Source organism: Saccoglossus kowalevskii, chromosome 9 (genome assembly GCF_978046115.1).
Source record: "Saccoglossus kowalevskii chromosome 9, keSacKowa6.1, whole genome shotgun sequence".
Classification (NCBI taxonomy): Eukaryota; Metazoa; Hemichordata; class Enteropneusta; family Harrimaniidae; genus Saccoglossus; species Saccoglossus kowalevskii.
In genome coordinates this window covers 25,903,181-25,917,271 of record NC_140649.1, presented here as the reverse complement: position 1 = coordinate 25,917,271, position 14,091 = coordinate 25,903,181, and the positions used below count along the sequence as shown (strand labels likewise).

The following is a 14,091-nucleotide window of genomic DNA, read 5'->3' as shown; positions in this document are numbered from 1 at the left end:
TGAGAAAAATGGAAAATAATATGCATAAAATGCCATTTTAGCAGCGATAGACCATAATGAAAACACATATTCTCATCTACTGCTACCGGTAGACATCAAAAAGTACCTTGTAAGACACTATATATCTTTTTCTCACGGTATGTTACTGAGCTAAATTTTGAGATACCATAGAAAACATTGGTAAATGCCTTAAAACAGACAAGCTATTTTATCTTTGATTTGTACATCGAATTTCTCCGAACAGAATACAGTGTCCCCATTTGTTTAATACATTTGCTTTCATCCTTGTATCCATAATCCATCCATAATATAAAACAAGTGTAAAAATAAATAAAATGACAATATTTTTACTTTTGTGTAGCGTAAAATGAAACTTACACAAAAAATTCAGGACAACAAATCTCATTCAAGCTTATACAGTGGATTTGACGAAGGCATGGATATTCTTTATTTAAAATTTTCATAAATGTTTAATAAATGAACCATTTTTCATTATGCGTAAAAACAGTACAAACCTGCGAAAGTATTTTGGGGAAATTTAGGGTAATGGTATCTCATTTCAAAATAACATTAACAACTTTACCAATCACAACACTGAAATGGATCCATGGCAGTAAATCGCCAATGATTGAAGCAAACCCCCAATGACTCGTTGGTGATGGACATTACCGAATGGTTTCTACAGTCACTGAAAGCATGTTTGAATGAAATGAGAGGGTCTTCTCGGGTAGGGTGTTTTATAAATTTCCATATATCGTGTGTGGTTTACCAAAGAGCAGCTTTGTAAAAAGTTCCATTAAAATCAGACTAGTGGTACTTGCAATATCATTGACCAATTTATGGAAATTAGGTTATTAATATGCACAGTTTCTATCCTAAAATAATCAAGAATTCCCCCGGAATGTACTGTATGTATCAATTAGAATTCTAAAGCGTGTTTTTTGAGATAGCAATAATTTGTGCAAACTAGGTAATTAATATGCACAGTTTCTATCCTAAACGAATCATGGATTACCCCATGTATCAAGTTGAATTCTGAAGCGTGTTTTTTGATATAGCAATTAAAAATAGGCTAATTTGTTCAAATTAGATATTCATTATGCACTGATTGCAACCCAAAACTAAACAGGCTTGTGAATTAGCCCAGAGCATTTATGAAATTGTAATCTTTCTGGTGGTTCTCGAGAAATAAGGGAAAAGGCTTAAATAATTTTATTTAAAAACGAATCACACAGTCATGTCATGACATAGTACCTGTTGATTCAATAGTAAACAAAATATGAAATGAGTCAGTATTTAGAATTAGAACATGAAACAAATGACATAATGTAGTTGTGAAATTTGATTGCGATCAGCATTAGAACAGCATTTGCATTCTGCTACTTTGAATCTGATCTGAAAAAGAACATCTTGAATTGGATCTGCAAAACAAAGTATGTATCAAATTTAAACCATAGCTGTCCATGTCAAATCAAAATCATCAAATAAATACATGTGTGACATGATATATATGTAAGTTAAGTTTAAAATTATAAACACAAAACACTTTCATGTGTGATTGGAATTTTTTATCACTTTTTCAAATTTGCAGATAATGGAAATTATATATATAAATATTCTTCTCAAATATATACATTATCTGTGATGAGATATTGCATAGTCAACAATACATACATGTACAATGTATATTTTAAAAAATGTGCCAACAAATCTTTTACCAAACTTCATTTTATTTACCAATTTAAGATGCGGTTTAATTATAAATCAAGTCCTTACACTAGGCCATCATTTGTCACTGTGAACAGGATTACTGGTATGAAAGTAAATTTAGGTATTTCCTATCTGAAAGAAGGTGCCTGACAAAATTGGAAACAATTGAATTTTTTGTAACGGTAAATTGAGTTAATAATATAAATTTGAACATAATAATAAAAGTAAAAAATAGTGATCTATGTACATGTATTACAATATATACCCATGTCAAAATAAATGCACTGTTAAGGGTTCACTGGGTTTTAATATCGCTATTTTTGACGACCAGTGAAATCTGCTATTATAATATTAAATCCATGTTAACATGCAATATTACAATAGAACTCATTATCTTACAGCCAAATCTGTTAATTAAAAAAACTTAATGAATATGCACAGAATATTAAAATATCACATATCAAAATAATGAAATTAAATACCAGTGAAATTTAATGCTTTTACAGTAATATATACAACCTGGTCGTAATGTTATACTAGAATTTTTAAGTCATTGCCAACAAGCAACTGTACGTGTGTAATGTATTTACTAATATTATATATCTCCATAAGTAACAGTGTATCCTAACTTTGTGGCATTGCATCTGTTTCCTACCTTATTAGTAAGGCAAATTCTGAATATAATTATGATTTATGCCTCATTTCGGAGATGATGGCCATATTACTCCATTTTGCTCAGTTGTGGGCATCATACACCAATCAATTGGATCAGAGAAATCTATAATATTAAGGAATTTAAAAGGATGCCACAAAGTATGGATTCAGACAGTACATGGACATGGATCATCTTTCTTGATGTTTCACAAAATCACAGAAACACATTAGTTGCATGAGATGTCGCAGTAAATCACAACACTCAATGAATAAATGTTTACACACGAAACATCACTCCTAAAACAAGCTAAAAACATGATATGTATTAAAATGATGCCATATTTAAAAAGTACAGAAGATTATCCTGACCTCGCTTTCTGTTTTTTTTTTTTTTGAGAGTGCTGGAGAGTCTTATCCTTTAGACAAAACATACATACAATGTAATCAACTTTCAACTCAATGAGTGTGTATTGCTTACAATTGAATACATACTCTGTTGTTGATTTCTATATTTCCCCATAGTCTGATCATTTGATGGTGTATACAAAACAATGTTAAGTTGTCAGGGGATGGGCACCTCACAAATTTGCAAAGTGGGAACGCCGCTTTAACATGGCACCAATTGATAATATTAAAAATACACAAATGCTGGCACATAAATGAAGTGATCTTGGATCTTGCAGGATAGCAAAAGATAAAACTTCCTATACTACACAGGTTCAAGCCGTGTAAATACACACTCAGGTACAACTGTGTCCAACTTTGTGATTTCGGGGAAAAATTATTGATTAAACATCAACAAGACATTTTTACTGTTCCAGAACTGATTTAGTTATATCAAGTTGATTCAGCTCAGCAGCACGAGGGTCTTTGAGATCCATGTGTTGTATTTTCAGTGATGTTTCATGGGTTGTCAACGTTGACACAGCAGCCATCACTTCATTTAACCTGCAAGATAAAAACATATAGCCATTGACCTCTCTCTTTCTGTATTAACACATTCACAGCAATGGTAGCAATGATAAAAAAACCACACAGGCTGGCAACAGCAAGAGTAATATCTCTTGAATGTCAGTTATATAGGCAGCTGTTTGTTAGTCATTCAAGACAGAATCTGCTCCCTCCCTTCCTCCCTGGGAAGATAGGATTACAAAAAGCAACAACTCAGAACCATGTAGCTAAATGAAATATTATATTGTAACATACACATTATATTAAAGCAGCTCTAGTCATCAAAACTGTGCACATGCACAGAGAGGACTCACACAAGATTACAAGATCAATGTTTACATATTGATGGAAGCCAGTTTTTAGAAATCTCCTGAGGGGACATGGTAGTTATAGATTTACAGGCAAACTAGTATTAAATTCAAACAATATGTGTGATGTGTAAAGTCTTTTGGTAATGATAAAGTACTGTTATATTGTACAACTGTATTCCCCGGCGGTAGGCAATATTTATGTTTTGAATTACGTATAGCAAGCAATGTAAGTAGTAGCCAATCAGAGAACAGCACAACATTAATAGAAGTGTAGAATACACAATGAATGTGACAGTTTATAGCAAAATGTTTTACAGATTAATGAAATTTTTTCAACCAAAAGCACAGTCATTTTATGACAAGTTGTTAGATGATGAATTATTTTTAAATTATTAAAACTTCCTCAAAATAATTCAGGGTTCTGTCTGGAATACAAAAAATTGAAACTACGATCATTCAAGCAGCCATTGTTGGGTACTCACCTGTACAATTCCACCCCTTCATTAAGTGTTGCATCTTTCAGGGCACCTATTGACTTTGCACATTCCTTCACTTGTGGTTGGTGTTCCCGTGTCAACATGTGAATCTCACCAAGTAACTGTTCTGTTTCATTCAAGGCTTTGCCCATATCCACTGATTAGTGAACACAAAAATCAGTTAGTAAAACACTACACGTAGTTTAAAATTTATGCAGCATTCTTATCACTATACACAATTCCTTAGTATCTATTCACCATTCCCCTTGCTATACACCACTGCCTAGAATTTATACACCATTCCCCTTGCTATACACCACGGCCTAGAATTTATACACCATTTCCCTTGCTATACACCACTGCTTAGAATTTATAAAACATTCCCTAGAATCTATACAGCATTCCTCTTGCTATACACCACTGCCTAGAAATTATACAGCATTCCTCTTGCTATACAACATTCCCTAAAATCTATACAGCATTCCCAGTGCTATATAGCATTCCCTAGAATCTATGCAGCATTCCCCTTGCTATACAGCATTCCCTAGAATCTATGCAGCATTCCCCTTGCTGTACACCACTGCCTAGAATCTATACAGCATTCCTCTTGCTATACAACATTCTCTAGAATCTATACGGCATTCCCATTGTTATACAGCATTCCCTAGAATCTATGCAGCATTCCCCTTGCTGTACACCACTCCCTAGAATCTATACAGCATTCCTCTTGCTATACAACATTCTCTAGAATCTATACGGCATTCCCATTGCAATGCAGCATTCCCTAGAATCTATGCAGCATTCCCCTTGCTGTACACCACTCCCTAGAATCTATGCAGCATTCCCCTTGCTGTACACCACTGCCTAGAATCTATACAGCATTCCTCTTGCTATACAACATTCTCTAGAATCTATACAGCATTCCTCTTGCTATACAACATTCTCTAGAATCTATACAGCATTCCTCTTGCTATACAACATTCTCTAGAATCTATACGGCATTCCCATTGCAATGCAGCATTCCCTAGAATCTATGCAGCATTCCCCTTGCTGTACACCACTCCCTAGAATCTATACAGCATTCCCCTTGCTGTACACTACTCCCTAGAATCTATGCAGCATTCCCCTTGCTGTACACCACTGCCTAGAATCTATACAGCATTCCTCTTGCTATACAACATTCTCTAGAATCTATACAGCATTCCTCTTGCTATACAACATTCTCTAGAATCTATACGGCATTCCCATTGCAATGCAGCATTCCCTAGAATCTATACAGCATTCCCCTTGCTGTACACCACTCCCTAGAATCTATACAGCATTCCCCTTGCTGTACACCACTCCCTAGAATCTATACAGCATTCCTCTTGCTATACAACATTCTCTAGAATCTATACGGCATTCCCCTTGCAATGCAGCATTCCCTAGAATCTATGCAGCATTCCCCTTGCTGTACACCACTGCCTAGAATCTATACAGCATTCCTCTTGCTATACAACATTCTCTAGAATCTATACGGCATTCCCATTGCAATGCAGCATTCCCTAGAATCTATGCAGCATTCCCCTTGCTGTACACCACTCCCTAGAATCTATGCAGCATTCCCCTTGCTGTACACCACTGCCTAGAATCTATACAGCATTCCTCTTGCTATACACCACTCCCTAGAATCTATACAGCATTCCCATTGCAATGCAGCATTCCCTAGAATCTATGCAGCATTCCCCTTGCTGTACACCACTCCCTAGAATCTATGCAGCATTCCCCTTGCTGTACACCACTGCCTAGAATCTATACAGCATTCCTCTTGCTATACACCACTCCCTAGAATCTATACAGCATTCCCATTGCAATGCAGCATTCCCTAGAATCTATGCAGCATTCCCCTTGCTGTACACCACTCCCTAGAATCTATACAGCATTCCTCTTGCTATACAACATTCTCTAGAATCTATACGGCATTCCCATTGTTATACAGCATTCCCTAGAATCTATACAGCATTCCTCTTGCTATACAACATTCTCTAGAATCTAAACGGCATTCCCATTGCTATACAGCATTCCCTAGAATCTATACAGCATTCCTCTTGCTATACACCACTCCCTAGAATCTATACAGCATTCCCCTTGCTATACAACATTCCCTAGAATCTATACGGCATTCCCATTGCAATACAGCATTCCCTAGAATCTATGCAGCATTCCCCTTGCTGTACACCACTCCCTAGAATCTATACAGCATTCCCCTTGCTGTACACTACTCCCTAGAATCTATACAGCATTCCTCTTGCTATGCAGCATTCCCTGGAATCTATACAGCATTCCTCTTGCTATACAGCATTCCCTAGAATCTATGCAGCATTCCCCTTGCTGTACACCACTCCCTACAATCTATACAGCATTCCCATTGCTATACAGCATTCCCTAGAATCTATACAGCATTCCTCTTGCTATACAACATTTCCTAGAATCTATACAGCATTCCCATTGCTATACAGCATTCCCTAGAATCTATACAGCATTCCCATTGCTATACAGCATTCCCTAGAATCTATACAGCATTCCTCTTGCTATACAACATTCCCTAGAATCGATACAGCATTCCCATTGCTATACAGCATTCCCTATAATGTATGAAGCATTCCCATTGCTATACAGCATTCCCTAGAATCTATACAGCATTCCCCATGCTTTACACCACTCCCTAGAATCTATACAGCATACCAATTGCTATACAGCATTCCCTAGAATCTATACTGCATTCCCATTGCTTTACACCACTCCCTAGAATCTATACAACATTCCTCTTGCTATACAGCATTCCCTAGAATCTATACAGCATTCCCATTGCTATACAGCATTCCCTAGAATCTATACAGCATTCCCATTGCTATACAGCATTCCCTAGAATCTATACAGCATTCCCCATGCTTTACACCACTCCCTAGAATCTATACAGCATACCAATTGCTATACAGCATTCCCTAGAATCTATACAGCATTCCCATTGCTTTACACCACTCCCTAGAATCTATACAACATTCCTCTTGCTATACAGCATTCCCTAGAATCTATACAGCATTCCCATTGCTATACAGCATTCCCTAGAATCTATACAGCATTCCCATTGCTATACAGCATTCCCTAGAATCTATACAGCATTCCTCTTGCTATACAGCATTCCCTAGAATCTATACAGCATTCCCATTGCTATACAGCATTCCCTAGAATCTATACAGCATTCCCATTGCTATACAGCATTCCCTAGAATCTATACAGCATTCCCATTGCTATACAACATTTCCTAGAATCTATACAGCATTCCTCTTGCTATACAGCATCCCCTAGAATCTATACAGCATTCCACTTGCTATACAACACTCCTTAGAATCTATACAGCATTCCTCTTGCTATACAACATTCCCTAGAATCTATACAGCATTCCCTAGAATCTATACAGCAATCCTCTTGCTATATAGCATTCCCTAGAATCTATACAACATTCCTCTTGCTATACAACACTCCTTAGAATCTATACAGCATTCCCATTGCTATATAGCATTCCCTAGAATCTATACAACATTCCTCTTGCTATACAACACTCCTTAGAATCTATACAGCATTCCCATTGCTATATAGCATTCCCTAGTATCTATACAGCATTCCTCTTGCTATACAGCATTCCCTAGAATCTATACAGCATTCCCATTGCTATACAGCATTCCCTAGAATCTATACAGCATTCCTCTTGCTATACAACATTCACTAGAATCTATACAACATTCCCATTGCTATACAGCATTCCCTAGAATCTATACAGCATTCCAATTGCTATACAGCATTCCCTAGTATGTATACAGCATTCCTCTTGCTATACAACATTCACTAGAATCTATACAGCATTCCCATTGCTATACAGCATTCCCTAGAATCTATACAGCATTCCAATTGCTATACAGCATTCCCTAGAATCTATACAGCATTCCCATTGCTATACACCACTCCCTAGAATCTATACAACATTCTCTTGCTTTACACTACTCCCTAGAATCTATACAACATTAATCTTGCTATACAACATTCCCTAAAATCTATACAACATTCCTCTTGCTATACAACATTCCCTAGAATCTATACAACATTCATCTTGCTATACAGCATTCTCAAGAATCTATACAGCATTCCCATTGCTATACAGTATTCCCTAGAATCTATACAGCATTCCCTTGCTTTACACTAGTCCCTAGAATCTATACAGCATTCCCTAGAATCTATACAGCATTCCCATTGCTATACAGCATTCCCTAGAAGCTATACAGCATTCCTCTTGCTATACAGCATTCCCTAGAATCTATGCAGCATTCCCTTGCTTTACACTAGTCCCTAGAATCTATACAGCATTCCCATTGTTATACAGCATTCCCATTGCTATACAACACTCCCTAGAATCTATACAGCATTCCTCTTGCTATACAACACTCCCTAGAATCTATACAGCATTCCTCTTGCTATACAGCATTCCCTAGAATCTATACAGCATTCCTCTTGCTATACAACATTCCCTAGAATCTATACAGCATTCCTCTTGCTATACAGCATTCCCTAGAATCTATACAGCATTCCTCTTGCTATACAACATTCCCTAGAATCTATACAGCATTCCCATTGTTATACAGCATTCCCTAGAATCTATACAGCATTCCCATTGCTATACAGCATTCCCTAGAATCTATACAGCATTCCTCTTGCTATACAGCATTCCCTAGAATCTATACAGCATTCCTCTTGCTATACAGCATTCCCTAGAATCTATACAGCATTCCTCTTGCTATACAGCATTCCCTAGAATCTATACAGCATTCCCTAGAATCTATACAGCATTCCCATTGTTATACAGCATTCCCTAGAATCTATACAGCATTCCTCTTGCTATACAACACTCCCTAGAATCTATACAGCATTCCTCTTGCTATACAGCATTCCCTAGAATCTATACAGCATTCCTCTTGCTATACAACATTCCCTAGAATCTATACAGCATTCCTCTTGCTATACAACACTCCCTAGAATCTATACAGCATTCCTCTTGCTATACAGCATTCCCTAGAATCTATACAGCATTCCCTTGCTTTACACTAGTCCCTAGAATCTATACAGCATTCCCTAGAATCTATACAGCATTCCCATTGCTATACAGCATTCCCTAGAAGCTATACAGCATTCCTCTTGCTATACAGCATTCCCTAGAATCTATGCAGCATTCCCTTGCTTTACACTAGTCCCTAGAATCTATACAGCATTCCCATTGTTATACAGCATTCCCATTGCTATACAACACTCCCTAGAATCTATACAGCATTCCTCTTGCTATACAACACTCCCTAGAATCTATACAGCATTCCTCTTGCTATACAGCATTCCCTAGAATCTATACAGCATTCCTCTTGCTATACAACATTCCCTAGAATCTATACAGCATTCCTCTTGCTATACAGCATTCCCTAGAATCTATACAGCATTCCTCTTGCTATACAACATTCCCTAGAATCTATACAGCATTCCCATTGTTATACAGCATTCCCTAGAATCTATACAGCATTCCCATTGCTATACAGCATTCCCTAGAATCTATACAGCATTCCTCTTGCTATACAGCATTCCCTAGAATCTATACAGCATTCCTCTTGCTATACAGCATTCCCTAGAATCTATACAGCATTCCTCTTGCTATACAGCATTCCCTAGAATCTATACAGCATTCCCTAGAATCTATACAGCATTCCCATTGTTATACAGCATTCCCTAGAATCTATACAGCATTCCTCTTGCTATACAACACTCCCTAGAATCTATACAGCATTCCTCTTGCTATACAGCATTCCCTAGAATCTATACAGCATTCCTCTTGCTATACAACATTCCCTAGAATCTATACAGCATTCCTCTTGCTATACAACACTCCCTAGAATCTATACAGCATTCCTCTTGCTATACAGCATTCCCTAGAATCTATACAGCATTCCTCTTGCTATACAACATTCCCTAGAATCTATACAGCATTCCTCTTGCTATACAGCATTCCCTAGAATCTATGCAGCATTCCCCTTGCTGTACACCACTCCCTACAATTTATACAGCATTCCTATTGCTATACAGCATTCCCTAGAATCTATACAGCATTCCTCTTGCTATACAACATTTCCTAGAATCCATACAACATTCATCTTGCTATACAGCATTCTCTAGAATATATACAGCATTCCCATTGCTATACAGTATTCTCTAGAATCTATACAGCATTCCTCTTGCTATACAGCATTCCCTAGAATTTATACAGCATTCCCATTGCTATACAGCATTCCCTAGAATCTATACAGCATTCCCATTGCTATACAGCATTCCCTAGAATCTATACAGCATTCCCCTTGCTTTACAGCATTCCCTAGAATCTATACAGCATACCAATTGCTATACAGCATTCCCTAGAATCTATACAGCATACCAATTGCTATACAGCATTCCCTAGAATCTATACTGCATTCCCATTGCTTTACACCACTCCCTAGAATCTATACAACATTCCTCTTGCTATACAGCATTCCCGAGAATCTATACAGCATTCCCATTGCTATACAGCATTCCCTAGAATCTATACAGCATTCCCATTCCTATACAGCATTCCCTAGAATCTATACAGCATTCCTCTTGCTATACAACACTCCCTAGAATCTATACAGCATTCCCCTTGCTATACAACATTCCCTAGAATCTATACAGCATTCCCCTTGCTATACAGCATTCCCTAGAATCTATACAGCATTCCCTAGAATCTATATAGCATTCCCTAGAATCTATACAGCATTCCCCTTGCTATACAGCATTCCCTAGAATGTATACAGCATTCCACTTGCTATACAACACTCCTTAGAATCTATACAGCAATCCTCTTGCTATACAACATTCCCTAGAATCTATGCAGCATTCCTCTTGCTATACAGCATTCCCTAGAATCTATACAGCATTCCTCTTGCTATACAGCATTCCCTAGAATCTATGCAGCATTCCCCTTGCTGTACACCACTCCCTACAATTTATACAGCATTCCTATTGCTATACAGCATTCCCTAGAATCTATACAGCATTCCTCTTGCTATACAACATTTCCTAGAATCCATACAACATTCATCTTGCTATACAGCATTCTCTAGAATATATACAGCATTCCCATTGCTATACAGTATTCTCTAGAATCTATACAGCATTCCTCTTGCTATACAGCATTCCCTAGAATTTATACAGCATTCCCATTGCTATACAGCATTCCCTAGAATCTATACAGCATTCCCATTGCTATACAGCATTCCCTAGAATCTATACAGCATTCCCCTTGCTTTACAGCATTCCCTAGAATCTATACAGCATACCAATTGCTATACAGCATTCCCTAGAATCTATACAGCATACCAATTGCTATACAGCATTCCCTAGAATCTATACTGCATTCCCATTGCTTTACACCACTCCCTAGAATCTATACAACATTCCTCTTGCTATACAGCATTCCCTAGAATCTATACAGCATTCCCATTGCTATACAGCATTCCCTAGAATCTATACAGCATTCCCATTCCTATACAGCATTCCCTAGAATCTATACAGCATTCCTCTTGCTATACAACACTCCCTAGAATCTATACAGCATTCCCCTTGCTATACAACATTCCCTAGAATCTATACAGCATTCCCCTTGCTATACAGCATTCCCTAGAATCTATACAGCATTCCCTAGAATCTATATAGCATTCCCTAGAATCTATACAGCATTCCCCTTGCTATACAGCATTCCCTAGAATGTATACAGCATTCCACTTGCTATACAACACTCCTTAGAATCTATACAGCAATCCTCTTGCTATACAACATTCCCTAGAATCTATGCAGCATTCCTCTTGCTATACAGCATTCCCTAGAATCTATACAGCATTCCTCTTGCTATACAACATTCCCTAGAATCTATACAGCATTCCTCTTGCTATACAGCATTCCCTAGAATCTATACAGCAATCCTCTTGCTATACAACACTCCTTAGAATCTATACAGCATTCCCATTGCTAAATAGCATTCCCAAGAATCTATACAACATTCCTCTTGCTATACAGCATTCCCTAGAATCTATACAGCATTCCTTTGCCATACAGCATTCCCTAGAATCTATACAACATTCCTCTTGCTATACAGCATTCCCTAGAATCTATACAGCATTCCCCTTGCTTGATAGCATTCCCTAGAATCTATACAGCATTCCCATTGCTATACAGCATTCCCTAGAATCTATACAGCATTCCTCTTGCTATACAACATTCACTAGAATCTATACTGTAACAGCATTCCAATTGCTATACAGCATTCCCTAGAATCTATACAGCATTCAAATTGCTATACACTACTCCCTAGAATCTATACAACATTCCTCTTGCTATACAACATTCCCTAGAATCTATACAACATTCCTCTTGCTATACAACATTCCCTAGAATCTATACAACATTCCTCTTGCTATACAACATTCCCCAGGATCTATACAACATTCATCTTGCTATACAGCATTCTCTAGAATCTATACAGCATTCCCATTGCTAGACAGCATTCCCTAGAATCTATACAACATTCCCTTGCTTTACACTAGTCCCTAGAATCTATACAACATTCCTCTTGCTACACAGCATTCCCTAGAATCTATACAGCATTCCCATTGTTATACAGCATTCCCTAGAACCTATACAGCATTCCTCTTGCTATACAACATTTCCTAGAATCTATACAGCATTCCCATTGCTATACAGCATTCCCTAGAATCTATACAGCATTCCTCTTGCTATACAACATTCCCTAGAATCTATACAGCATTCCCATTGTTATACAGCATTCCCTAGAACCTATACAGCATTCCTCTTGCTATACAACATTTCCTAGAATCTATACAGCATTCCTCTTGCTATACAACATTTCCTAGAATCTATACAGCATTCCCATTGCTATACAGCATTCCCTAGAATCTATACAGCATTCCTCTTGCTATACAACATTTCCTAGAATCCATACAACATTCATCTTGCTATACAGCATTCTCTAGAATCTATACAGCATTCCCATTGCTATACAGCATTCCCTAGAATCTATACAGCATTCTGCTTGCTATACAGCATTCCCTAGAATCTATACAGCATTCCTCTTGCTATACAGCATTCCCTAGAATATGCAGCATTCCCCTTGCTGTACACCACTCCCTACAATCTATACAGCATTCCTATTGCTATACAACATTTCCTAGAACCTATAAAGCATTCCCATTGCTATACAGCCTTAACTAGAATCTATACAGCATTCCCATTGCTATACAGCATTCCCTAGAATCTATACAGCATTCCTCTTGCTATACAACATTTCCTAGAATCTATACAGCATTCCTCTTGCTATACAACATTCACTAGAATCTATACTGTAACAGCATTCCAATTGCTATACAGCATTCCCTAGAATCTATACAACATTCCTCTTGCTATACAACATTCCCTAGAATCTATACAACATTCCTCTTGCTATACAACATTCCCCAGGATCTATACAACATTCATCTTGCTATACAGCATTCTCTAGAATCTATACAGCATTCCCATTGCTAGACAGCATTCCCTAGAATCTATACAACATTCCCTTGCTTTACACTAGTCCCTAGAATCTATACAACATTCCTCTTGCTACACAGCATTCCCTAGAATCTATACAGCATTCCCATTGTTATACAGCATTCCCTAGAACCTATACAGCATTCCTCTTGCTATACAACATTTCCTAGAATCTATACAGCATTCCCATTGCTATACAGCATTCCCTAGAATCTATACAGCATTCCTCTTGCTATACAACATTCCCTAGAATCTATACAACATTCCCATTGTTATACAGCATTCCCTAGAACCTATACAGC

At 37.4% G+C, this 14,091-nt stretch overlaps 1 protein-coding gene across 1 annotated transcript in view; it reads right to left on the bottom strand.

Annotated features, from left to right (window-relative positions):
- Nucleotides 1–2,758: 2,758 nt before the first annotated feature.
- Nucleotides 2,759–14,091, bottom strand: part of LOC102805301 (HAUS augmin-like complex subunit 8) — a 49,394-nt gene continuing 38,061 nt past the window's right edge. Inside the window, exons 17-18 of the mRNA XM_085504044.1 lie at nucleotides 4,109–4,259; nucleotides 2,759–3,312 (exon numbers count right to left, since the gene is read on the bottom strand). Coding sequence (XP_085360170.1) covers nucleotides 3,174–3,312; nucleotides 4,109–4,259 — 290 coding nt within the window. The 3' untranslated portion in view covers nucleotides 2,759–3,173. The remainder of the gene's footprint in view (nucleotides 3,313–4,108; nucleotides 4,260–14,091) is intronic.